At 34.1% G+C, this 27,494-nt stretch overlaps 1 protein-coding gene across 2 annotated transcripts in view; it reads right to left on the bottom strand.

The window, feature by feature from the left end:
- Cul3 (cullin 3) overlaps positions 1–27,494 on the bottom strand; it is an 83,108-nt gene that overhangs the window by 31,712 nt on the left and 23,902 nt on the right. For both annotated transcript variants that reach the window (XM_027941729.2, XM_027941730.2), the window contains one exon: positions 14,563–14,676. In XM_027941729.2, coding sequence (XP_027797530.1) covers positions 14,563–14,676 — 114 coding nt within the window. The remainder of the gene's footprint in view (positions 1–14,562; positions 14,677–27,494) is intronic.

Raw genomic sequence — 27,494 nt, 5'->3', positions numbered from 1 at the left:
ACTAGTGAAGCAGATTAAATCTATAACTTTAAGGCCTAAAATATTTGCTATCTCAAGCCTGAGCAAGAAGGCAGAAAGGAACAGGCACAGCTGGTACATTCCTTCAGTACACTGTGTACACTGGGGGAGGAGGGCAAGGGAGTGCGGGTGTTACAGGGAGGATGCGTCAGTATAGAAAGTTACGCATGATGACAGCATATAGTTGGGGGTATGGACAAAACACAGAACACTTTAAGCCAAAGACTAAGGGAAATACAGATACTATAGAATCAGAGCCAAACCATTTTGTCTTCGAACTTGATATTATCAAGGTGTATATAATGATTATAACTAAATGACATATAATAAGAAAAACTGTTAAATCTGAAATGTGATCAAAGATATCAGAGCTAATAAATGAAGGGAAAAAAATCCAGAAACTTAAGTGTGATCACATAAAATAAACATATATTTACATTAAATGTTTCATATGACTAATTACCATCAAGTCAAATAAAGGCTAAAATACGCATTAACTCAAATTTTTGTGTGAGCATGTTAAACAAAAATGTATGCACACATGTGCAGTAAATTTGTGATCTAAGTATACCTCTAATAATATACATTAAAATATTTGCTGACTGAGCATACTAAATCTGTTTATTAGTTATCTGCACTATCAAAAGGAATTCAGCCTGGAGGTATACAATAGCATTTTCAGATTTTAACACAAACCTTCCTTTGTTTAAAAAAAAAAAAAAAAAACCTTCCTTTGTTTAAAAAAAAAAGTGGTTCATTTTATGTAATACCATATTAATTTAGCTCTAATCAATTAGAGTACCATGAGGTTTTTACTTTTGTTTTTCTGTTAATATTTAATTTTTTTAAAATCACTTTTTTAAAGTCCCAGCTCTACTTAACTTCTAACTAGCTAAGAGAATACTGTCTTAAAGTGTTGACAAGATTAAGAAATCATCTAAAAAGAAAATATATGAAAGACTGAACTCTGAAATATTCTAATCTCAGGCTTAGACCAAAATGTAGTTTTGTGTGAGTTCAACATTAGTCCCTTATGTACTGCAGAGAGCTCAGCAGATATACAAAGTTAGAGGCTGCTTCTATTTGCATTTTTAATGCCAAAATACAGATATTTAAAATATAAAATGTTCTGAAAAGCATTTCTGAAAGATTTACATAAAGTGATATGAGTTTTACCACCACAGAGATAAATTACATTTTAAGTCTCTATTTATAGTTCTCTCTTATTCAATCAAGCCTATAGAGGGCAAGAACCTTCACAGATAGGTGGATCCTTCACAGATAGGTAACAAGCTATGAACCAAAGATAAAGGGACCATATTATGTCCACCTTTTCCTAGAGCTGGGAAGAAATCAGAATGCTCATCTACTATCATTCATACAATTATTTTGATACACCAACTCTTAAGCACATCACATGCAACATAATATTTTACAATGTTCTTCTAGTCTTGAAAGAATAGCTCTTAAGACCAATTTCCCTGCCAAAAACAACTATAAAGTCTAGATTAAAAAACAAAAAACAAAACAAGAAACTACCTATATAAAAACAATAAGGACAGGTAGGTCTCTAAGAGTTGAGGTGGAAAGAGATACAGTCTTTCTTACAAATCAGATTAATAATTTCTCACAGTAAGAGAATTTTAACCATGTTTTCATTCATTTTTTCCCCACAAAAGGACAAGAAAAGAGGTATACAGATTCAAAAGTCTTTACAAATATAAATATCTGTCCTCCTAATGAGCTAGAAATAATCCTGAAAAGTTAAAGTCACATCAAAAACAAACAAGCAACTTTATAGCAAGCCTGCTAAAACATGTTTGAACCTGCCTTCTCAAGCTTAATCACAAGGCAATCTTTTCTATCCACAAGTAATGAAATATTTTCAAACAGGGTTTGCTTTCAAGTCACAAAATAAATATAGGTGAAGGAAGGATTAACACAAGCCAGAAACAGAGAAGCCAGAAAAGTACCAAAAAGTTTCTACTACAGAATCACACTGGAGTGGGAGTCAAATAAATGAAAGTTTAAAGAACTGTCCCAATTCCACAATGCTAGTGCCTGACTACATTTTTTTAAAGAACACCAGTAAGATATGAAACAGTAAACTGTTCAGACAGATTAAAATTTCTGGGTTTTACAATATAACTGATAAATTTAAAGGAGAAAAGCACAGGATACAATATGAAGATTTCAATTGACTTAAGCTCAAAGTCATAGTTTTACCACTATAAAACAGGCTCAAAACCTCTCATAGCTATTAAGGTGCTTTTTAACAAACAAACAAAAAATCAGTTGTAAAAAAATTGTATTTAAAAAATAATTTCCAGCACCAAGCATGGTGGTACATGCCCCTAATCCCAGCTACTCAGGAGGCTGAAGCAGGAGGAGCACAAGTTGGAGGCCAGCCTCAGCAACTGAGCAAGACCCAGTTTCAAAATAAAATTATAACAAGGCTGGGTATGTTAGTTTAGTGCTTGCCTAGCATGTTCGAGACTCTGGGTTAAAATTCCAGTACTGAAAAAGGGGCAGGGGGATTCTATTTAAGAACCATTTACCAAGATACAAGACAAATCAAATCCCTAGACATGTTTCTCCAAAGCTGTACAAATTGTACCAAATCTTAAGATAAAAACACTGTTCTCTATTCCAAAATTTCATAATTTAAGACTGGGTAGAAAAAAAGAAACACTAGAAAATAGTCTCTATTAGAACCATAGGAGTAACTGCCCTTGAAAACTTGGAGCAGTCAACTTAGAAGACTATCTTTTAGAATACAAGACATATATATTAAAAAGCAAAATAATTCAATGATTAAGATCACTAATTCAAGACCTACCCAGCCTCCTCTATTTCAATCCTGTCTTTGCCATTTAATAGGTTTGATTTTCATAGTTGTTTCTCAGTTTCCTCATCTGTAAAATAACATCCACCTCAAAATGTTATTTCATATATTTCACTTATAGTCAAAGGAAACCTTTTGGCTAGTACACGCCTGTAATCCCAGCTACTTGGGAGGTTAAGGCAGAAGGATCACAAGTTGGAGGTCAGCCAGCAACTCAGGGAGACCCTATCTCAAAATAAAAATTAAAAACAAGCTGGAGATGTAGATCTCAGTAGCAGTGCATTGCATGGTATAGCACATGTGCAACTATTCAAGAGCCTGGCAATTCCCAGTAACACAAAAAAGAAAAGGGGGAGGCATGTTTATAAGTCCAAATGCTGTGGATAAAACAGTATGGACAGTTCCTCAAAACATTCAAGATAGAATTACCAGGACTGGGGTTGTGGTTCAGTGGTAGAGCACTCACCTAGAACATGCGAGGCCCTGGGGTCAATTCTCAGCACCACATAAAAATAAATAAATAACATAAAGGTATTGACAACTATAACTTAAAAAAAAAGATAGAATTACCTCATGATCTACCAATTCTACTTCAGAGTATATGCTGAAAAGAACTGAAAGCAGGGACTTGGAGAGCTATTTGTATACCCTAATTCACAGTACCATTATTCAGAACAGCCAAAAGATGGAAACACTCCAGGTGTCAACTGATGAATAAATAAATTCACTAATTGTGGTATACACATACAATGGAATATTATTCAGCCTTAAAAAGGAGAAAAATTTTGACATACTCCATAACATGAATAAGCCTATGTATGCTAAGTGAAATGAGCAAGTCTCAAAAAGAAGAGTACTCTATGATTTCTCTTATGAAGTACTTACAGAGGTCGAACTCACAGACACAAGGTAGAATGGTGGCGGGCAGGGGGAAATGAGAAGTCATTGTTAAATGGGTACAGAATTTCTGTTTTCTAAGATAAAAGGTTCTAGAGATGAAAGTGGTGATAGCTGTACAACAATGTCAATGTGTTTAATAGCATTGAATTAAACAATTAAATAAAAATGATTAAGATAGTTTTGCTATGTATATTTCACCACAATTTAAAAGACAACAACAAGGCCCAAAAGCCAACTGTTTAAAGGCATCAAAAAGTAACAAAATCAACCTGGACTAGTGGGGCCAAAATTCTGAAGAAAATGTTAATACAGTATATTGAGAATAGTCCCACACTTGCCTTTGCTTATTGCCCTGAGTCAGCTGCTGTCTTTATTTGGAAGAATGAAAATAAGGCCAAGCACAAAGTCTCAGAAGGGGCTGGATATGAAGCTGGCTGGGACTTATACAAGAAAAACCAGAAATTCTACAAACAACTTTCCACTGTGAATGTTTACTAAAACATCAAAAACCAAATAAAACAAAACCCTCCCCAACCCCCAAGATTATCATGAGGCTTATAAACTGACAAGAGATTACTGGCAGACTTACAGGAAAGAGAGAAATAAAAATTCAAGGCACAGTACTGCAGAAAGCCTCCTGGTTAACACCTTAGGCTTTCAGCTGGGGCTAGGCACCTTGCCTAAAGGTATGCTCTAGAAATAAATGTAAAGTGAAAACAGACCAACAATAAATTACAAAGCCTAAAAACAGTTTCATCTAGATCACAAAGCTCTTCCCATACTTTACATGTCTGCTAGAACAAAATTAAAATTTTATTTGGAGGAAATATTATCCAGTGCCTCCACTTTTTCACAGGTAACACTGGCACTCAACCCAAAATTCCTAGGCTTGCCTCCCTCCCCTTTAAGCAAAACAAAAACCAACTCAGGATTAAATACCTAAAAAACTTAAGAGGGGAGGGGCAAGTGGAATCCCAGAAAGTTGAAATGTTCTAAGATCCTTATGCTATCCAGACCTTGGTATTAAAAAAAAGGGAAGGGGGGTTGTTAAAAACTGATAATGTACAAGGAAGTTCATTTTAATTTCTAAGCTCTATAAAGTAATCACTAAAATAATAATATATAAATGGTTAGTCAATGAGAGGGGGATGGGAAAACAAAGGCAAAAGAAGTGGAAAAGGCAATAAAGAACGGAAAAATAGGATACTCAATTTAAACCCAAATGTATCAATAATTACATTAAATATAAATAAAACAAATGATTCAATTTAAAAAAAAACAAAGATTGTCAGATGGGGTTTAAAAGCATATTACTGGGCTAGAGATGTGGCTCAAGGGGTAGTGCGCTCGCCTGGCATGTGGGGGGCGCTGGGTTCCATCCTCAGCACCACATAAAAATAAAATAAAGATGTTGTGTCCACCGAAAACTAAAAAATAAATATTAAAAAAATTCTCTCTCTCTCTTTAAAAAAAAAAAGCATATTACTATGTTACACATATGACACACCTCAAATGAAATACAGAAAGTTTGAACTGAAAGGATGGGAAAAATTTGCTATGCAATATATCAACCAAGGAAAGCTAATATAGTAATATCAAGAAATAGACTTTATGGCAAGAAGTACTGCTAGAGATCAAGAGGGATATTCCATAAAAATAGAAGAGTCAAATTCAACAGGAAGATTAAAAAAAATACTAAGCTTATACTTTTGTATATGAGTGTGTGTGGAGTGCTGGGGATTGAATCCATGGTCTTGTGCATGTAAGGCAAGTACTCTACCAACTGAGCTATATCCCCAGCCCATATACTCATTTTAATACAACCTCAAAATACACAAATTAAAAGCAGAAACAGATAAGTCCACATTGCAATAAGAACATTTTAATACTTCTCAATAGCTGACAGGATAAACAGACAAAAAGATTTAGTAATGATATGGATCATGTGAACAACATGCCGACCTGGTTAATATATCTGATCAAACTGACAATACTCTATCCAACAACTATAGGCTACAAAATTTAACTTCAATTAAAAACTTTTCATTAAAGATACCATTAAAAAAGAGAAAAAAGCCAGAATGAAAGACAATTTTCTTGCAATTCGTGTATTTAACAAAAAAACTTTATCTGGAATAAAGAAACTCAAAGAAATTACAAAAACAGATACATCCGATTTTTTAAAAATGGGCAAACTATGTGTGCATTTCTATGTTATACAGCAAAAGAGTTTTCCAAAACTATTAAAAGGATTTTCAAATTGGCATAGCATTAGAGGATTATCAAGTAGTATTTAAGGTTTCTGGCGAGTTTCTAAGTATTCCAACAATGGAGCTAATAACTTCTAATGACAATTATTCTAAAAAAGTCACTTCTTCAATGAGAATTACAGTATCAGGTTCAAAATCAAAAGTGAGGAAAAAACTAAGGACTTTCTATATGCTTTAAGAGCTTGAAATAGGATCATAGATAAAGTCATTATTTTCAAGTTATATATGGGAAATCAGGTTTATCTTCCCAAAAGAATTTCTACATTATCAAATTGCCAATGAAAGAAGAATTTAGAAAATGGAATCATAGTCATTTAGAACAGTGTTTGATATACAATACATACTCAGTAAATGCTTGCTGAATAAACTTATTTACTTATGCCATTAAGGTGAATGTTAACTCAACTCTGGGTTTATCATAAATTCTATCAAACAGAGTCAATTAATTTAATTCTTCTGCACTGAGGTGGTACAACAAAGTGGTGAAGACCATAGGCTTTGAATTAAAAATTTAAGACTGGATTCAATCCCACTCTGGTTAAACAGTAACTGTATGATCTTTGGCAAGTTAGTTAATTGCTCTAACCTTAGTTGTTATTTTTCTAATCTAAATTTCTTCATCTACAAAATAGAAATTACCATGACCAACTTGAAAATCAGGTGTTTAAAATAATGCAGTGATACAGCTTTGTGATAGAGATACCTGCTGCTGCAGACTCAGAATTGTAACTTTTCAAAGAAGCACAATAATAATTTTAATTTTATCACTTTCCCACACTACTGCTTAAAGATAATAACAAAACTGATATTGTAAGGGCTAAATAAATTCATACACTAAAAGTGCTTAAAGTAGTGTCTCGCATACAATAAGGAGTTAAGTGTTACCTGCTATTATAATAGTTCTGCATAGACTCATAGTCAATCAAGGATGTATCAACCCATTTGAAGAGTTCTCAAAGAAACTGTGACATCACATCTAGCTATTCACTTTCAATGTTAAAATGGTTTAAAGCTTTAGAGCCGCTAGACATGGTGGCACATGCCTGAATTCACAGCAACTCAAGAGGCTGAGGCAGGAGGATCACAGTTCAAAGCCAGCCTCAGCAACTTAGACCCTAAGCAACTTAGAAAAACCCGTGTCAAAATAAAAAAATAAAAAGAGCTGAAGATGTGGCTCAGTGGTTAAGCGCCCTAGATTCAACCCCTAGTACCAAAAAACCAAAACAAACAAAAAGCTTTAAAGCTGAAAGGGCGCTAAAGATCTAAAATAATCTAATCAACAAATCCTTAAATACCCCCAAATCCTCTTGAAACTGAAAATAAAAGTATGGTTGGGTGATACGTAGATGTAAAAATACCTACTAGAGTCAACATATCCTGACCACTCATCAAGACATCTATGACTCTCAAAAAGATAACAACTTGAGTTCTTAACCAATGAATTTGCTTTATTGTTAAGGAAAGCAAGAATCTTAACCAGGGAGGTTAAATGACTTCAGCAAATTAATGACAAAATAGGAACTAAAGCCATGAGTCTCTTAATTCATTATTAAAGATTTTTATCACTACTCCAAATTTCCCATATATATTGGTAGCAATCCACTTTATGTACAAAAGTTTCATTCCATTTATTCCATCAAGACATGTGCACTCTATTTCTGACTATGTAAGAGGGTCTACTTCATGCTGGACAGTGTAAACACCGAACACTTGTCTCCCTAAACTTAACATTATGAACTGTTCGACTATCACTGCACACGCAAGAAACTAGTTCACAGACCACAGGGAATGTGGTGTTTATGGTTCCATTAATTTATTTCATACAGGAGCTAAAAAATATCCAGTAACAATTAACAAATGGGAAAAAGAATAAAATAACTATGCATAACAAAACCAAAATAAAACCAAAAGGAAACACTGTCCTGGTTTTATTTCACATAAAGGCAAGTAATCAAAATCGAAGTTTTTGACTTAACTATAAAAAAATGCTATGGTCTTGGATATCATCAGTCACAGAAAAATTAGAGCATTTATAAGAAAAGCCTGTGTTAAAACAGATCCTTCCTGCAAAAGGCAAGTTGGCAAAAATGCTCAACATGCTTGAAGCTTAGTAGTCCAAAAAAATTTAGTGGATACTGCTTTCTTCTAAGATGTCATTTTGAATGCAAAAAAGGTGCCAGGAATGTCTCTATAGCTATTATCAAACTTCTCCAAAATGTGCAATCTGAATATTATGAAAAAAGGTTTTTTGGGGAGCTAAAAGCACCAAAATCTACAGGAGAAAATACAGACCCACAGTTTCATCATTTCCACGTTCTCATCCTATCTTTTGACCTTATTCCTCCTTGGTAGCTTCAACAACAGCCTACAGTTCAGGTCCTTGCTATGTACTATCTTTCGTAATTACAACATTCATACTAACAAGCAATCTCACTCACTCCTAAATTTTCATCCCCCATCTTATCAAGACTCCTTTCAGTCATTCATGTAGTAAGCAAACCCTGAATCTTACCCCCAGAAGATATCAAATAACTCTGGCACAGAAGATCATCTTTTTTCTTCCCACTCCTACTACTTAGTTACATTTAAATGAATGTTCTCACCCTCAATGGATCTAATATTTCTATTTCCTGGAACCTTATGATTCACTTGCCTCCTTAAACATCATGAACTCATCATCACCATTTCGACTATGCTATCTTAGAATTCTCCCCCAACCCCAATATGGAAAAATCTATCAACTGGTTTTCCTTATTTTGAGCATTCTTCTGAGGCTGCTACATACTCCTAAAAAAAGTACAGACTACTGATTGGGTCCACTCTACAAAATATGTGCCAAACACACCTGATTATACCCTCACAACTACAGATAATCCATTTATTTACATGTAGTTGACCCTGGACAGCAGGTCTTCCAAACTCTGTTCTTTTATTAAATTCCTACTGCTGCTATAAAAATTTATCACAAATGTATTTGCTTATTACTCTCTTAAAATCCTAGAGTTCAGAAAACTGAAATCAGATCAGTAGGCTAAAGCAAGGTGCTGGCAGGGATGGTTCTTTCAGGAGAATCCAAAGGGGAAATCTAATTCCATGCCTTTTTCAGTTTCTAGTGGCCATTTGTTGTATTCCCTGGCTAGAGACCCATTGCCCATCTTCAAAGAGGTTATCTCTGCACTCATGATACTACCTTTACCTTCAACTATTGATTCCTCCTGCATCCCTCTTGTGAGGACCACTATGATTACATCAGACCTAAGAGAATGGTTATGAATAATCTCATCTCAAGATCCTGAAATATGCCTGCAAAATTTCTTTTGATATATAAGATTATCACTCCCAGGTTCCAGAGATTAGTCATGGACATATTAGTGGTGGAGGACATTATTCAACTTACTACCTTCTGCAGTCTCCCAACAACTCACATGCTCTGTCTCTCTAAACTAACACTCTCATCTTCTTCTTTATAAGCAGGCTAAGGATCAGTAGAGAGTTCCTCCGCTTATCTCCTCTTTACCTCTTTATCCATCCTTGGTAACTTCCAAACAGGCCAAATAAGAAGTGGCCCTCCTTTCCTATGTTACTCTCTTCCCTGTGAATTTATCCCCTCTAAATTTTCTTTAAGGATGACGGGCAGTTCCACTCCTACTTTTGTTGTTTGTAAAAACACTGGAAATATAAAGTCAAGTAAAAGCACACACAAAAAAAAACCTTTGAAATTCACAAGAAAATTTTATGTAGAAAATGTCTCTATTAAGTCTTTTATTAACCCTATATGCCAAGATAAAAAATCATATTTCTTCTCCTTTGGCATTAATTCTAGTTGCTCAAGTTGGCCTACAGAGTACTATCCATAAACTTAATTTTCCTTTAATATTGTATTCATTTTCACAATTTAAGGGCAAAATAAATAAATACAAATTATATCAATAACTAATGTTATTATGACCCTGTCTCTACAAAATACTCAAAAATCTTTTCCTAATCATTAGTATTTTGAAAAATTAAAACTGACAATGAAACTTTTAATAACTAAACCCAAACTATCTTAAAAGCTGAACATGTAATCATTTCTTTAAGAAATCAATGATTTTTTTCCTTTAAATTAAGTAAAGCAGAGATTACAAACTTAACGCCTTCAGGGTCTAAACAAGTGGTTCAAGTCTCAAACATTAGGAAGGGTAGAGTGGCAGAAACTAGGTCACATGTTCCATCCAGAGACGTGTATATTTTTCTTTCTGAAAATAATGAGCTTGCCAAATAACAAAGTCACATGGGATAAATTCTGACCCATGCCTGCTTCCATTTAATTCCCAGAGTTAATATATCCATTGGTATATGATACATACACTGAGGTTCATGCATGACATTTTAGATACACCTCCTTGGTAAGAGTAAAAAAGTCAGCTGAGTGGGTAACAGGGAGATAGATAGTAAAACTTCACCTTCTTCTTCTCCTCTCACCTTGAGATCTAAAATTCCAAAAGGCAGAGCAGGGGATTCACAGAAGAAAATGATATGGGTTCTACGAGGGTATAACTTGAAATACTTGGCTAGGAAACATGACCTGAGATGTTTAGTATGAGGTAAAAATCTTCAAAGAAAATAATGCAAACACCAACAGAAAAATATTTTTTGATTTTTGGGAAACGAAAAGCCATGTTACTTATCTTGACTGAGGTACTGGTTACAGAAGAGCACACATTTTTCAAAAATCATTTTGTACACCTTAGTTAATTCCAATGTATATAAATTTTTCCTTTGGTTGAAACATTGACTTTTGGATATATCATAATTAAGATCAAAACAATATACATTAAAAAGGCAAAATAAGAGAACTGAGGATATGAAATGTTTTAAATTTTATCTTATGGAATGTGAAGATATCATTTTTTTTCTTTCTGAATCTAAAATAGCATGTTTACACAACCATTCTGAAAAAGTATGGTTTACTAAAAAAACACACACACACACAATATATAACACCTGTATCAATTCACACAAGATAGTTCCTACAAGGAGCTGTGCTACAATTATGGTCCAAAAATAACAGAAAATGTCAGAAATAAACAATTCATAAGTTTAAAATTATATACTGTTCTAAGTAGCAAGATGAAGTCTTGTACAGTCCCCCACTCTGACATGCCTGATGTGAATCAACCCTTTGTCCAGCATTTCAATGCTGTGTTAATCCCACCCAATCCTGTCATTAGTAGTTGTCTCGGTTATGAGATCAAGAGATCACATTACTACAGTGCTTGTGTTCAAGTAATCCTTATTTTACTTAATGGCCCCAAACTGCAAGAGTAGTGATAAAGGGGGAGAGGGAACAACTTTAACAATTGTTACAAATGCTGAAAAGGAATATTACCAGGCACAATGAAAGCTAGTGCAGTCAGTGAGGAGTCTGTGGTCAGTGAAAGCTGACAAGAAATTTAAGATTTATAGGACAAAAGCGAGCAAGTGAGATGAAGAAGGGAAAACATTTTAGGAACATTTTAAAACAAATGACATGTGTGAGGATTCCAAGATGAGAAATAAGATTTAAGCAGGGCAAACAAGGATTTAAGCAGGGTAGTTACGTGATCACATTTGTGCTTTAAAATAATAACTGGGGTGCTGGGGTTGTGGCTCAGTGGTAGAGTGCTTGCCTGGCATGTGTGAGGCACTGAGTTCTATCCTTGGCATCACATAAAATAAACAAATAAATAAATAAGTGTGCCATGTCCATCTGCCAAGAAAAAAAATCTTAAAATAATAAAAATAACTGAGATAAATATGGAAAACTATAGAGTCCAATGAATGTTAAGACTATTTATACTGAAAACTCCAACAAGACAGAAATGAAGGTAAATTGGTCTTAGCTAATAGACTTATGAAACCAAGGAAAAATTGTAGATCCTAGCAAGAGATGATATAGATATAGAGGCTGAAGTAACTGATAAGAAAATAATTCCTGGGTTCAGTAATGAACAATTGAAATGATAGTAATTATGATTTGGACATGCCAAGTCCAAAGTAACCTAGAAAACAATGAAAGGAATTATCAACTAGATGGATGAATTTATGAATCTGAATCTCAGAAAGTGAGACTATAAAAATAATTTGGGAATCATCTGCAGAGGCACAAGGATCTACGGTAGCGAATGAGGTGAAGACTGTGCACTGTGAGAAGAAAATCTAGGATTAAGTCTGAAGAATCCAGCTGTTTAGAGGCTGGGGCTGAGGCTCAGTGGTAACGTGCTCACCTAGCATGTGTGAGGGCCTGGATTCGATCCTTAGCACCACATATAAAAAAGTAAAGGTATCGTGTCCACTTACAACTAAAAAAAAAAAAAAAAAAGAATCCAGCTGCTTAAGGAATGGATGAAGAAGAAGAAGCAGAGAAAGACCAGGAGAAGAGGCTAAGAAGAAATAGGCAGAAGGTAAGAAGCATTCCGAGTGTTTTGTCACAATAATCAAGAATCCCACATGGAGAAGAAAAATATGGTCAACTTTGTCAAATGCTATTGGGGGAAAAAAATCAAGAATGAAGATTAGCAGTGATATTTGCATTCAGAGATGTACAGATTTCATGGTGATCCTAGTAAGGGCAAAACTGAATAGAATATTTGAGGTAGATGCTTAACTGGAACATATACAAAGTGAATGAAAGATGAAAAAAGAAAGATAGCCAAGTGTCAACATTTGTCATGAAACATTAAGCTGTGAATGATAGATGAATGTCCTTGGGAGATGGCAGTTCATCTGAAAATTAAGCGGAATTTTATTCTGAGGGTATGAATGGCTTGATTATGTCCAATGCTGACGAATAAGATCCAATAAAAAAGGCAGAATCCCCCAATACTTAAAAGATTCCAAATGACACAAAAACAGGTAAACAACTGACCTTTGACAGGAAAGGAGAAAACATCCTGTACTAAAACAGGAAGAAAAAGAGAAACACAAGAGGGGAGAAAATACATGTAAAGTTGTAGATTTAGTATCATGAAATAAACAAAGAACTCTGTTTTCTCTTAGAGGCTGAAGGCAAGATCATTGAGGGGAGCTAGAGGTTTGCAGAAAAATAATTGGTATAGCAAGGTAAGCAGAGAAAATGTGAAACTGCTGGGCAGTGTGGAGGGTTCACTGCAGGTCTGTACAATGGACCAACAGTAGCACTGGCCTATATTCCAGAAAAAACATAGGCAAGTCACTAGGTTTATCCAGTGCTATGGAATTACCACAATGGTTTGATTAAAAAAAAAAATGATGGAACAAAAAATATTGCCATTAGTTAATTTGTATTGAGCTTGTTACCATAGGCCAATCCTTTTAAGTGCTTTACACGAATGGCTTATTTAAGACCCATCATTACCCTATCCCCAATTGGCACAATTTTTTTTTTCATTTTATAAATGAGAAAGCTAATGAATTGTTTAACCATGGTCAAAAAGAGGTAGAACCAGGACTTAAGGTTTTGAGGTTTCACTGCACAAAAAGGAACTGATTAAAATTCTTCATCAATATCAATAGAGCAATAGACCATGAAATCACAAATAGTTTTTTTATCTTAGTGTTTGATGGTTGGTATGGAATTTAAAGACTTACCAAATCAAAAATTTCAAGATGAAAACAGCAGCAAGTCAACTTATTTCACATTTATATGCCAGTCAGTATGTTTTCACATGCTATCTCATTTATCCTCGAAATGATAACAAAGTGAAACCATAACTTGACAAGCAAAGAAATCCTCAGAAAAGATAAGTAATTTGTTATACCTTTTATTACATTCCTGAAAAATACAGTGGCCTCTCACTAACCCCTTGCCACTAAGCCCTTACTAAACCACTGGTAAATGGCTTGAGTGAATTTACTCAGCAGACCAAAAAATGTCACAGCTACTGATTCTCATTAGAAATTCTTTCCAAAACATTGCTTTATTTTATTAAGTAAAAGAAACTAGAACAAGCACTTATTTCTACATTGCAACTAAAAATCAAAATTAAAAAAGAAACTGAAAATAAAAAGAGAATAAAACCTTAGAAGAACATCATTGTGTTCAAATTCCAAATATAAACACTGAATAATCAGAAAAGTTATTGGACTTATTAATTCTGCAGTAATATAATAATTAAACTAAAAGAATCTAGATTTATTCTGAAAAGTATTTACATTAATATGACATTTGTGTCACTGAAGACATATACTTGAGTTTTAAAAACTTATAGAAGAATATTCATCATTTAACCTTTCTTAAGAGATGTTATATTTTTTGTTTTGTTTTTCACAAGTGCTAAATATTATGAAAAAAAGTTTAAGTCATTCTCCTTCAGTTTTCCATTTTAACAATTCAGTAACTATGTGAAAATTTAAGATTTTTCACTCACATAGGCTAAGGTTGGTCCTTACAAAAGAAATACTAATTAAGAAACAAACAACAACAACAAAAAACACCTTCTACACTGAGATGCACCATTCAAACTAAAATTTAACAAAATCACTGTTCTGAAATGTTTTCTTAAAGAATAACAAAAAAGCTGTCCTTACCATATACATTAGTATGTCTCTAATCATCACCATAGCTGTTTGATGATCATTCCAAGCTTGATTTAGTGTTTGAAGAAAGTTGTTATTCAATGAATTTAGTACATCTTCTCGCACCTATTAACAGAATAGTTCATCAGTTTGTTATGTACACACATACAGATTCTCATAAACATGCACATATATTTGTTAATAATGGAATAAAATTCTTAATTTTAAACCAAAGAAATATGTTATAGGCCAGTAGAAATATTTTATACTATCACCTATACAGAGATGATTATCAAGTGTGTATGTAGACTCCCACTTTCTCTCTTGACTTCCAGAATCATAAAGCAACCTCTGGGAATTTCTCAATTCACAAAGGCTTACATGGTCAGAATAAAATCCTAAATTCTTATCATGAACTACAATACAAGGCCCTAGAGCTGGTTCCAACTAAATTTCCTACTATACTTTCTCGTCCCCCACCTCTGAATAATAGCTAAGCGTACTGATTTTGGAATCAAACCATCTGACTTCTAATTTTAGCTCTGACAAGTTGTGTAATTTTGGATAAATTATTTAATCCCTGGACCTTGGTTTCCTTATATGTGAAATAGTATCCTTTTTGTAGGTTTGTTATATGGATTTAATTGATGCTAGTAATGTATTCAGCAACAGTTCTAGCATTCAGTAAACAATCAATAAACATAAACTACAAATAGCAACTGTGTGGTTTGACATTTTTTTCTGCCTCAATTTGCATGGCTATCTCTCAGGATGGTCTCATCCCTGGATGCTCTTTTTCAAATAACCCCTATATACTTCTTTATCCTACACTTCATTTCTCTTCACAGTACACATCATTAACTACTATACTATGTAATGCTGATTCCTGATTATTTTTAAGCCATTGATAACATTCATCCACTAAAATTTGCTTTAGGAGAATAATACCTAGTTGTATCATATTTTCAAAGCACCATAACAATTCAAAGACAACGGTTATGTTATAGTGAAAAAAACAAATCATCTAAAAATTTTAAGCAACTGCCAACCTGACTAGAAAAGCATGATTTGTAAAATAAACTGGTGACATAGACTATCAAAAATCAAAAACTTTTGGTCTACAGACACTGTCAACACAGAAAAAGTAAAGCTACAGATGGGATAAATTGGACTTCATCAAAACTACAATCTTTTGTTCAACAGACAATGTGCATACTAAAAAAGAGAAGCTACAGACTGGGTGAAAAATCAACTCACTTGTATTCAGAGTTTTTTTTTTTTTTTTTTAAGTCTTAAAACTCAGTAAAAAAAAAGGAAACAATTAAAAATGGGTAAAGATTTGAACAGACACTTCACCAAAGAGGAGATAGAAAAAGGCAATTTTGTACATGAACAGATGGTTCAAAAACATTAGCCATCAGGAAAATGCAAATTAAAAACATGATGAGACACTACTATACACCCATTAGAAAGGCTACAATAAAGTAAGCTAAACAACATGAAGTGTTGGCAATGATTTGATGCAAAAAAAAAAAACCATCCTGTGTTGCTGATGTAAGCACAAATTGGTACAGTCTTATGAGAAAAGTTTGACAGTTCTTATGATATTAAATATATACACTTAACCTATGACCCAACATTCTACTTGTATGTATTTACTCTGTAGAAACAACTTATATTCACACAAAAACATGTAAACAAATATTTGTATCAGATCTATCCACAATCACAAAAAGCTACATATATAAAAAATGATAAGAAAACTGTGGTACGTTCATACAACAGAATGTCATTCAGCCATAAAAAGAAACAAACTAGTGATACAACTTAATCTCAAGGTAATTACGCTGAATGAAAGAAGCCAGTCTCTAACGGTTAAAAAAACTATGATTCTACTTATATGATGTTCTGGAAAACACAAAACTTTTATGACAAAGAATAGAGCAGAAGCTGCCAGGAACAATGGAAAGATATCACAGGGAAGTGAGATGAAGGAAATGATCCATATTCAGTGTGATTGTAGTTACATGAATCAATACACAAGCTAAAACTCAAAAGAACTATTCATGAAAATAAAGGATTAATTTTTTTAAAACTTTCAGTAATTATGATTCTCAAGTTGGGCCCTGCTTTGTTATTATCATAATCATTAAACTATGATGCCACATGATTTGTTCATAAAAGAAACTTGAATGTCAATGACAGAATTAAGTAATTTAAGAGTATCAACTCTATGAACTACTCTGCAACAGTTCAAATTTGCATACTACATTCTTCACTTCTGTGAATATAGCTTTTCTTGCATTTTCAAAATTAGGTGCTTAGCAAACATTAAAGTGAAATTATTAAATCAAAAGAAAATTTTTATTTTTTATGGTATAATAAAATCTTGTCCACTGATCAATTAAAGCCCAAGCTATAAGACCCACATCCTCAAAACAAACTACTGGTAAAGGGAAGAGAATGAGGGTTAGCAAGAAGGATGAAAGTAGAGGGAGGACAGCAGGCATGAGCATGACCTGGAACTATAGGTTCCCAGTCTTCGCTCTTGAGTTTTCACATCCAAGTGTATCCATAGACTGAAGCTGACCCTGCACCTGCAGCCTTAGGATAGTTGCAAAGCTGAAGGACATAATAACATGCACCATACATCCTACCTTCCAAAACAACTTTAACCATTAATAGAAACATTTTAACACTTTAAGTTTCAGTGCCTAGAGCAAAATCTCAGTGAATTCTAATAAAATGTTGAGGTAAGATGAAAACTAATTACCTAAAATGAATTATAAAGACTTTTATTCTAAAGTTTACTAAAACTAGAAGAGTCATAAAACCAATGATGATGTGGAATACTGAAAACTGAGGAATTTCTCCTTAAAAAGACTCAAAACTGAAGACAATAGTTAGTGAAAATATAGATCCATCATCAGGCACTAAAATACAGTACTTCATACTTATCATAATGTTGCACTGAAAAATATAAACCATGTATTAAAAACATAAAATGGGGTATTAATAACATAAAACACGTGCTCATTATACAAAGAACATCATTAGAAAGTACAACAGGGGTTGGGAGATATCTTAGTGGTAGAATGCTTGGTTAGCATACCCAAGGCCCTGTGTTTCATCCCCAGCATTTAAAAAAAAAAAAAAAAAGTCATAAAGAAAAAAAGTATAAAGAGTTACCATAATTCCAAGAGATGTGTCCTTCTAGATACAATGCTTTAACATTCACCTAAAAGCTAGAATAATCAATATCAGTATCTGCAGAAAACTGCAACCAGGGCAATTACTAACCAAGACAAAGTCACTTAAACCTATCTATCTGTAGTAATTTTTACCTGTAATATGATTGTGTTTGATTAGATCAATGATGTTCATTTCACATCACGTTCCACTGAGATGCCTCTTTTAACAGACCACAGGGAAGGCTGTTTCTCCTGATTAAATGACTTATATTGGTTTTGTAATAGGACATTTAAAAGGGGGGTTTCTGCCGTTTTAAAATAACTGAGTGACACTGGATGCCTGTTAAGTACCTTTCTGGACCTGTCTTCTAAAACATGTTGCCTGTTTCACATATGAAGTCAATTTAAAACACAAATATGCCATCTTTTTAAGAAGAAGAAAAATTTAGTTACAGATTGACTTGATACCTTTATATTTTACTTATTTTTATGTGGTGCTAAGGATCAAACCCAGTGCCTCACAAGTGCTAGGCAAGTACTCCACCATTGGGCTATAACCCCAGCCCCAAATATGCAACATTTACCATGATCTTTCAAAAGAGTATTTGTTTCTACTTACATTTACATTTGAGTCCTGTGTTAATTATGTGGTACATAATTTTGTCACCTTCACAAGTTCTGCTAGCTATGCAAATCTTATTTTTTCAAGGAATGCTATTAAATAATTCTAAAAGATCTCAAAAAGTTATTCACTTTATCACTCCAGGGCGGTATGACACCAACCTAACAATTAAAATGACTTACTATAGAAGTGAATCTTAATGGGAGTCAAGTCATGGAGTATAGAGGCCATCTCTTCCAATCTGACACAGTTTGAAAACAGGTCCACAGCCCTTCCCCTCTCTCTAAGAATTCTTGATTTAAAAAGTTGAAAATAGTGTTGTAATGTTTTGCTACTTATAGAAGATAGCATATATGTTTCTATATCAATATTCATAAATTGTGAATAATGGCAACACAGGATAATGAATGCTTGTAAAATGTTAAAGAACAGAAATTTATACATGACTGGAAGGAACTCTTCTACTTCATACTCTGAAAGTTCTTAACGTAGCCAACTTTCAATTATTTGTATATTCAATATAAATGTGGTAAATACTGCTGCTCTCATACTACATTACTACTTTTAGATTTCTGTATTACAAAGCAAGTTTCTTCCTGTGTTTTGTTAATATTTTAAACTTTCCAAGTATTTAATAATGGCGAGACTCATGAATGATATAAATTTTACTGGTATTTGCTAGATTAACAATATTATTCCCATTATTTTTCACTAGCTTTAAGAACAGGGTGGGGACTGAGGTTGTGGCTCAGAAGTAGAGCAGTCGCCTAGCATGTGTGAAGCCCTGGGTTCAATCCTCAGCACCACATAAAAATGAATAAATTAAATAAAGATATTGTGTCCAACTAAAAAAATTTAAAAAAAAGAATAAGGGTGGTAATCAAAGAAATCATACTAGTATCCATAATAAAACAGTAAGAGCTACTACAAGGAAAAATATTTTTTTCCTAACTGCTGTCAGAAGTTTTTTTTTATTTAAGTAATTTCACAGATGTACACAGTTAGCAATATAATTTTTAAGGACTTTTACAAAAAGTACACTATTTTGAATTTCAAAAACAAATATTCCCCACTTTCACTGTTTGCTCTAAGTGTCCAATTTAATTGCTTCCAACAAGCAAAGCAAGGTGCTAGGCACTATGGAGGATACAAGAGGCATTTAACCACTTTATCTCCTTTACCAGGAATAGGGGGATCCTAGTATTAGCATTCATATGACCTCAAAAATAGCATGAGATTGAAAACAGAGGCACAAAAATGGTGTTAGGATAACACATTTTCATAATTCACTACATATGAGGACAAGGAGGAATCAACTAATTTTGATATCATTTTTAAAAATGCATTCTTCCCAAGGTGTAGTAGCACACACCTGTAATACCAGTTACTTCTGGGAGACTGAGGCAGGAGGATTTCAAGTTTGAGATCACCCTCTGCAACTCAGCAAGTACCAGTCACAAACTAAAAAATAAAAAGAAAGGGCTGGTGATGTTGCTCAGTGGTAGAAGTTTTCTTAAACATAATATTCTTTTATACTTTTAAAAATAACATACCTTAGAAAATGAGGATTTCTCTGAGTACAAAATAATCATCACACACACAAAAAATGTAGCTTTTTATTTACTAGGTGGAAAGGAATGAACCTAGAACAAAAGGTATTTTACACCAGAGAAAGATTCCACTATGAATTATCCATTTCCAATGGTTAAGATTAAAAAAAACCATCATTTCACAAAATCACAATCTGATTTCCAATAAACTAATATACTGATTTCAAACAAACAGATGTATACAGCCAAATCACACTGTGTTTAAAATGATGGTTAGATTTAATAAATAACTTAAGCAGGTACAGGAAGAAGATAAAATACAAAAGACAAAATAGATCTCAGCAATCTGTGGCTATATACTATGATGGTTTCCATTTTTATTGCCCCAGATGCTAGAGACTCAATCTAGAAGAAAAATGAATGCAAACCACAAACAAGCAACAAGAGACACAAAGATGAATGAAAGGCCCTAGCTCATTCCTTCACATATTTAATAATATGAAAAGAATATCATCAAAAAAATATAAAAACAAGTAAGAGAAGATAACTGCCCTCATAGAGCTTGCAATCTACTTAACAACTTACTTAACAGCTAGTATTCAATATCTGTAAACATTTGAAACCCTGGCTCTCCTGGCAACATCATCTCTCTCCAATCCTTCCAAAGTAGAAGTCATCATCTTCCTAGTCTCTCATATCTCATGGTTACTATCTTCCGGACTTTCTAATAATTCCTTTTCCTTATCTTATCCCAAGTCTCTACTTTTGGGATTATCCTTTTCACATTTAGGACAATCACCCCATATTCAGCCTTTCTTTCTCTGCTTTCTGACTCCTATCATCATACGAAGCAACTGCAATATTCAACATAATACATTCCCACTATCTTCCAATTACTTTAAGTTAGGAAAAAAGCACAAGACAAAATAGCAGAATTAAATCATCAATTAAACACTGAAAATGGCACTTATATTAAATATTTTACTCCATTTTCTCCATCACAGTCAGCCTCTTTTTATAGATTAAAAGCAATGGCTTCCCCCACCAACAGAAAACTTTTCAAAATCTAATCCAACTCACTTTACCATTTCCATTTCCTACCCAGGTACCTGAAGATCCTTTATGTCCCAACTGCACCGGATCCACCTCACTGAAAACATACTAACATAGCCTTTTTTCTCATGCAATTTTCCCTATTAACACTCTATCTTGCCTTTGTTCACATGATGAATCTTTAAAAATCCATTAAAGGTCTTGAGAGTGACCTCTTCTTTGTACCTCACCCTGAAATGCTCAGGCAAAAATAATGTCCTTTCAAATCTGATTATCTCCCTAAAGCTATGAGTTTCCTGCTGGCAGGTATCATGCCTTACTTATTCTGGGGTGGCTGAAACACAGGAGAAACTTGGTACCTATGGGCCTCTGAACAGAATCTGTCTTTGCTAACAAAAGTCTTATTCTTAACTGCTTCCCTTAATATTCTTAATTTACAGCTACCATTTACTTTTATTTTATGCATACAAGCCATTAAAATACCTCTCTACATTCACCATATTTGCCTAGGAAAAAGGGGAAAAGCACTCAAAAAACTTTAATATAAAAGTCAAATCTGCTTAAGTACCTAGTACAGAACTTACATCAACTTCAATCTCATAGGCAACTAATATATTCAGCCTTTATAGTACCCTCACATAAAGGTCTTAATTTACCTACAAATAAATATAAAATTTAAAACACTGGCTCTTCTCCTTCCCCATCCAAAGAATAAACAGAAAAACAGTATACTGAAAAAGTAGTTTACATAGAGACTTCATTTGCAGCAAATGACACCCTACATACACAAAATAAACAGAAAGGTGTAGTTATATAAATAAAGTTTTTCCAGTTTAAAAAAAAGAAAGAAAGTCACTTAAAAATTGAAACTATGCTATATCTCCTTCAAAGTTTCAATTTCTCTATCTGTAAACCAAACACTTACATCAGGATTACAAAGCACAGATCTGGGGAGGTAAGTTAAAAAACTAAAGTTCCACAAAGATAGTGATCTTCAATATACTGCAAATGCCTGTCCAGTGCCTGGCATGAAATATCCTCAACAGGAAGCATTCTGAATGAATAGAAAGTGAGCAGGATAAAGCTCCTCTTATTCTGCCACCTTCTAAAAATAAAATATTACTTGCATAACAGAATATATAGATGACTTTGTAAACCACTGAAATAAACCATCTTCTAAGTAACACTGAGTTGTTTCTAGATTTTAAAAGTTAACATCTTTTGTTCAGTTATTTTTCTAAGAGGAAAACAAAATTTCCAAGTACAAGGCTCGTTTATAAGACTACCATGCTATTCAATCATTACTAAGAATATGAATTTGAATGAGAAATTAAGTGTAAGGAAAATGTAAGAAACCTCTGAGACATTAGCAAATTGAGTTAATAAAGCTCTTGCTACATTAAAAGTTTCTCCTCTGACTTAAAACAATGTAAAATTGAAATGGTTTTATTCTAAACACATATTATGTCACAATAATGGTAAAGTTCAAAACACTAGAACATTCTTAAGTCTAAATAACCCAAATGTATCATATTATTACTATATAATGTTAAAATTCTTTTTTAAAAAAATCTAATTTTTATTGATTAATAATCTGAAAAATCCAGAAAGGCCTAGTAATTTGTTCAAGACTGATAGTGGAAGAATTACCCTTAAAGCTCAGTTCTTATTTTCTACTAGTACTTTTCCCACTGAAGTGTCATCTTTTGCTTACTTTTAAATATGGAGTGTCTAACATGAGGGAGAAGACAAGACAAAACTTTGATTACTGTAAGATGACTGCAGACACTTGTCTGTCTACCTATGCTCACATCCCCCAAGTAAGAATCTTATGAAAGAAGAATGAAGAGATGGCTCTACCTTTACCCTGCGTATAAGAAAACTGTCTTTTAACATTCAAAAGATATATATGAGTATGCGTGTGTGCGCGCACACACACACACACAAGCACACCAGCTATGAAAAACCAAAATTCTGGCTAAATAAATGTCCAAATTATTTGATAATTAAGGTTAGAGCTAATTCTTAAAGTACTACCAACTCTCTGGTAATTTTTAGTTTCCAATACAATCTTGAATCTGTTAGGAACACTAAATGTTTAAATTTCTCAGGGTTTGATATTAGACCCCCTTCTCTCTGTGATTTCATCTACTTCTAGTACTTTAAATGTAATCTACCTATGCTCATATCCCCCAAATTACATTTCTAGTCCAAATTTTTCAGACAACTAGATTTATATATCATATTCAATTTCAGAGGTATCTAGAAATTAACCTGTTCAAATGGCGCACCATTTCCTACTTAAAATCTACATCATGAAGTCAAACAACAACAAGTGCTGGTGAGGATGTGGGGAAAAGGGTACACTTGTACATTGCTGGTGGGACTGCAAATTGGTGCGGCCAATTTGGAAAGCAGTATGGAGATTCCTGGGAAAGCTGGGAATGGAACCACCATTTGACCCAGCTATTGCCCTTCTTGGACTATTTATTCCCTGAAGACCTTAAAAGAGCGTACTACAGGGATACTGCCACATCGATGTTCATAGCAGCACAATTCACAATAGCTAGACTGTGGAACCAACTTAGATGCCCTTCAATAGATGAATGGATTAAAAAAATGTGGCATTTATACACAATGGAGTATTACTCAGCACTAAAAAATGACAAAATCATGGAATTTGCAGGGAAATGGATGGCATTAGAGCAGATTATGCTAAGCGAAGCTAGCCAATCCCTAAAAAGCAAATGCCAAATGTCTTCTTTGATATAAGGAGAGCAACTAAAAACAGAGCAGGGAGGAAGAGCATGAGAAAAAGATTAACATTAAACAGGGACGAGAGGTGGGAGGGAAAGGGAGAGAGAAGGGAAATTGCATGGAAATGGAAGGAGACCCTCATTGTTACACAAAATTACATATAAGAAGATGTGAGGGGAAAGGGGAAAAAAAAGGGGAGAGAAATGAATTACAGTAGATGGGGTAGAGAGAGAAGATGGGAGGGGAGGGGAGGGGAGGGGGGATAGTAGAGGGTAGGAAAGGTAGCAGAATATAACAGTCACTAGTATGGCAATATGTGAAAACGTGGATGTGTAACCGATGTGATTCTGCAATCTGTATACGGGGTAAAAATGGGAGTTCATAATCCACTTGAATCAAATGTATGAAATATGATATGTCAAGAGCTTTGTAATGTTTTGAACAACCAATAAAAAAAAATTTTAAAAAATCTACATCAGAAAATAGAATCACCTCAATTATCTTTCAAAAGCCCAAAACCTAGAAATGACCTTAATTTTTCTTTTATTCCCTATAATCAGTCAGCAGGCAACATTCTTTGTACATATGAAATGAATCTTGAACATGAAAACTCTTCTCAATTACCAATGTCACTAAACCAGTATAAATCATTATTACCACCCATTACTGGATTACTTCTTTCCAGTCCCCTCAACACTTAAGCCCTCTAATTTATTTTCCACACAGCAGACAAAGTCATATTTTAAACCTATACCGCAGTTTGTCATTGTCATGCTTCAAATCATTGAGTGGCTTCCGAATATACATACAACTAAGTACAGAACCCTCTGTCATGACTTTGAAAGTTGGGCTCAATGGCTTCTGGTTCTTTCTCCAATCTTACTTTGTCCCATTCCTCCCCATTACCAACTGAATTTTCCATTCACAACAGGCTTTATGTCAATGTCTCTATTCCAGGAATTGGCAAAGGATGGCTTGCTGCCTTTGTAAAATAAGGTTTTACTGGAATCCTGCCATGTTCATTTACGTACGGGTTACTACTGCTTCTGTGCTGTGGCAGCAGAGCTGAGGAGGTACAATACAAAGTTAAAAAAAAAAAAATAGTGAGTATCCATCTGATCCTTTACAGAGAAATATGTTGTATAGCCATTCCCTCTGTCTGAAATGGCCCTTCAACCCTCTTTTATTAGCAACCTCTCATTCCTAAGACCCAGTATAAGCATCAACACCTCTCAAATGTGAGGTTCTTGACCTATGTAGTTACTTCCCATCATTCCTTTCTCTATTATTGTCTCCTATTTTCATTATATTTTATAACTAAACGTTTACTATCTGTTTCACAAGTGCAGGGATCAGATGTGCTCTATTTACTAATACATTCCTTTACCCCAACTCAAAGCCTGAAAAATACTTCTGAATGCTGAACTCTGTGATGCGAAGCCTTATAACAACAGCCTTGAGACTGACAAAATTTTATGAGTCCTTACCTTAAATCTAAAGGGTTGCAGAACGATTTTCTTCTAGTATTAACTTAGATGCCTCCTCTGTTATTTATTTATTTTTTTAAGACAAAAGTTATGGGAGGGAAACATTTCTATGAAAACTGCAATATTTTCATACTTACTAAACAAGACACGATTTGTTCATGGAAAGGTACAAAGGTCATATCACATCCTATATTTTGCTCTGTGGTCTTGAGAATTTCACTGAATTCCTTTGAACCTAAGTTTCCTCAAAGGAGACATTCTTCTAGAGATAGAAAAAAAATTGCACTACCAAAAGTGAACCAGAGGACTAGCACATTTTCTGTCCTGATTCAATTTGGGGAACTTATTTCCAAAGCCAAAAATAAGCTCTTTTCATCCTCAAGAAGTATCCTCTCTGTAACTTCCCCTCATTTGCCTTTTGGTCATTTGTACTGCTCTATTTTACCAAAAACATTTGTCAAAATATTCACTATTGTCTCCTTGAAATCAAAGTAACAACAAACTCCATTTTAAAAAAACACCTCAGTAGCTAGGATTATGGTTCAGTGGTAGAGTCCTTGCCTACCATGTGTGAGGCACTGGGTTCAATTCTTAGCACTGCATATGTAAATAAAATTAAGGTCCACTGACAACTAAAAAGTATTAAAAACAAAAACACCAGCTCAGGATTGGGGTTGTGGCTCAGGGGTTGGGGCTGAGCAGTAAATCGCATGCGAGACACTGGGTTTGATCCTCATTACCACATAAAAATAAATAAATAAGTGCCCAACTACAACTAAAATAACACACACACACACACACACACACACCAGCCCTATGTAATTCCATGCAAAAACTGTATTTCCCTTCAATTCTTCAATGTAAAAGGATGGGTCATAGCTATCTATAGATAGAACTAAAAAATTATATATGTGGATATAAAAAAAAAACATGTAGCTCAACTCCTTCCATTTACCTGCAAATGCCATAATTTTATTCTCTTTTAATGCCGAGTAATATTCCACCATGTATATATACCACAGTTTCTTTATCCATTCATTTAATAAAGGGCATCTACATTGATTCCATAGTTTAGCTATTGTGAATTGAACTTCTATAAACATTGATGTGACTGTGTCACTATAGTATGCTGATTTTAAGTCCTTTAGGTATAGACCAAGTATAAAATTATGGCATTTGTAGGTAAATGGATGGAGATGGAGAATATCATACTAAGCGAAGTAAGTCAATGCCAAAAAAACAAAGGCTGAATGGTATGGTAAACAGATGCTGATCCATAATGGGGGGAGGGGACATGGGAAGAATGGAGACACTTTGGATTAGGCAAAGGGCAGGGGGAAGGGTACGGGGTAAGAAAGATGGTGGAATGAGATGGATACCCTAGCTAGATACATGTATGACTGTACAAACGGTACAACTCTACATTATGTACAACCAGAGGAATGAAAAGTTGTGTTTCATTTGTGTACAACAAAACAAAATGCATCCTGCTATCATGTATAACTAATTAGGAAAAAATTTTAAATATTAATATAAAAATGTAGCTCAGCTAATTGCTAAAAACATAATGAACAAAAAAGTGACAAAACAGTAATGCTGCAGAACTACAAAAATGGGTACCTACTGTGACATTAAAGATAGGTAATTTATACCACAGAACCCTAAGCCATTCCCTTACCTTCAAATCAAAATGGGAAATGCAGGAGGTAATATGGATGTTCACGCAAACTATATCTTTGCTCATTATATTATACTTGGCATCCCCAAGTTTATTTAGTAAAACACTGACATTTTCTATATTAGGAGGCAAACATTTAGAGCTACTTTATATTGGCCCTATCAGTTAACAGTTCTCTTTTGGTACCAGAACTATATTTGTATGGCTATTACAAGTTTTTCATAAAATAAGGTGAAGTAAGAAAAATGGAAAAGAAGCTGGGTGTGGTGGCACATGTCTGTAATCCCAGTGGCTTGGGAGCTGAGGCAGGAGGATCACAAGTTCAAAACTAGTCTCCACACTTAGAGAGGTCCAAAGAAACTCAGTGAGACCCTGTCTCTAAATAAAATACAAAAAAGGGCTGGGAATGAGGCTCAGTGGTTAAGTGCCCCTGGGTTCAAGTCTTAGTACGCCTCCCTCAAAAAGATAAAAATGAAAGTATGGATACAGGCAGAAGTTTCAAGAACTTAATTACCATACGTCTATCAACAATCAGATATGCTGAAATTGATATATTTCCTAGACAAAAACTGGTCCAATGGTTTTTGTGGGAAAAAAAGGAAAAAA

This window comes from Marmota flaviventris, chromosome 11 (assembly GCF_047511675.1).
Source record: "Marmota flaviventris isolate mMarFla1 chromosome 11, mMarFla1.hap1, whole genome shotgun sequence".
Taxonomy (NCBI): Eukaryota; Metazoa; Chordata; class Mammalia; order Rodentia; family Sciuridae; genus Marmota; species Marmota flaviventris.
Note: the sequence above shows the minus strand (reverse complement) of the source record. Positions and strands in the feature narration are given on the sequence as shown.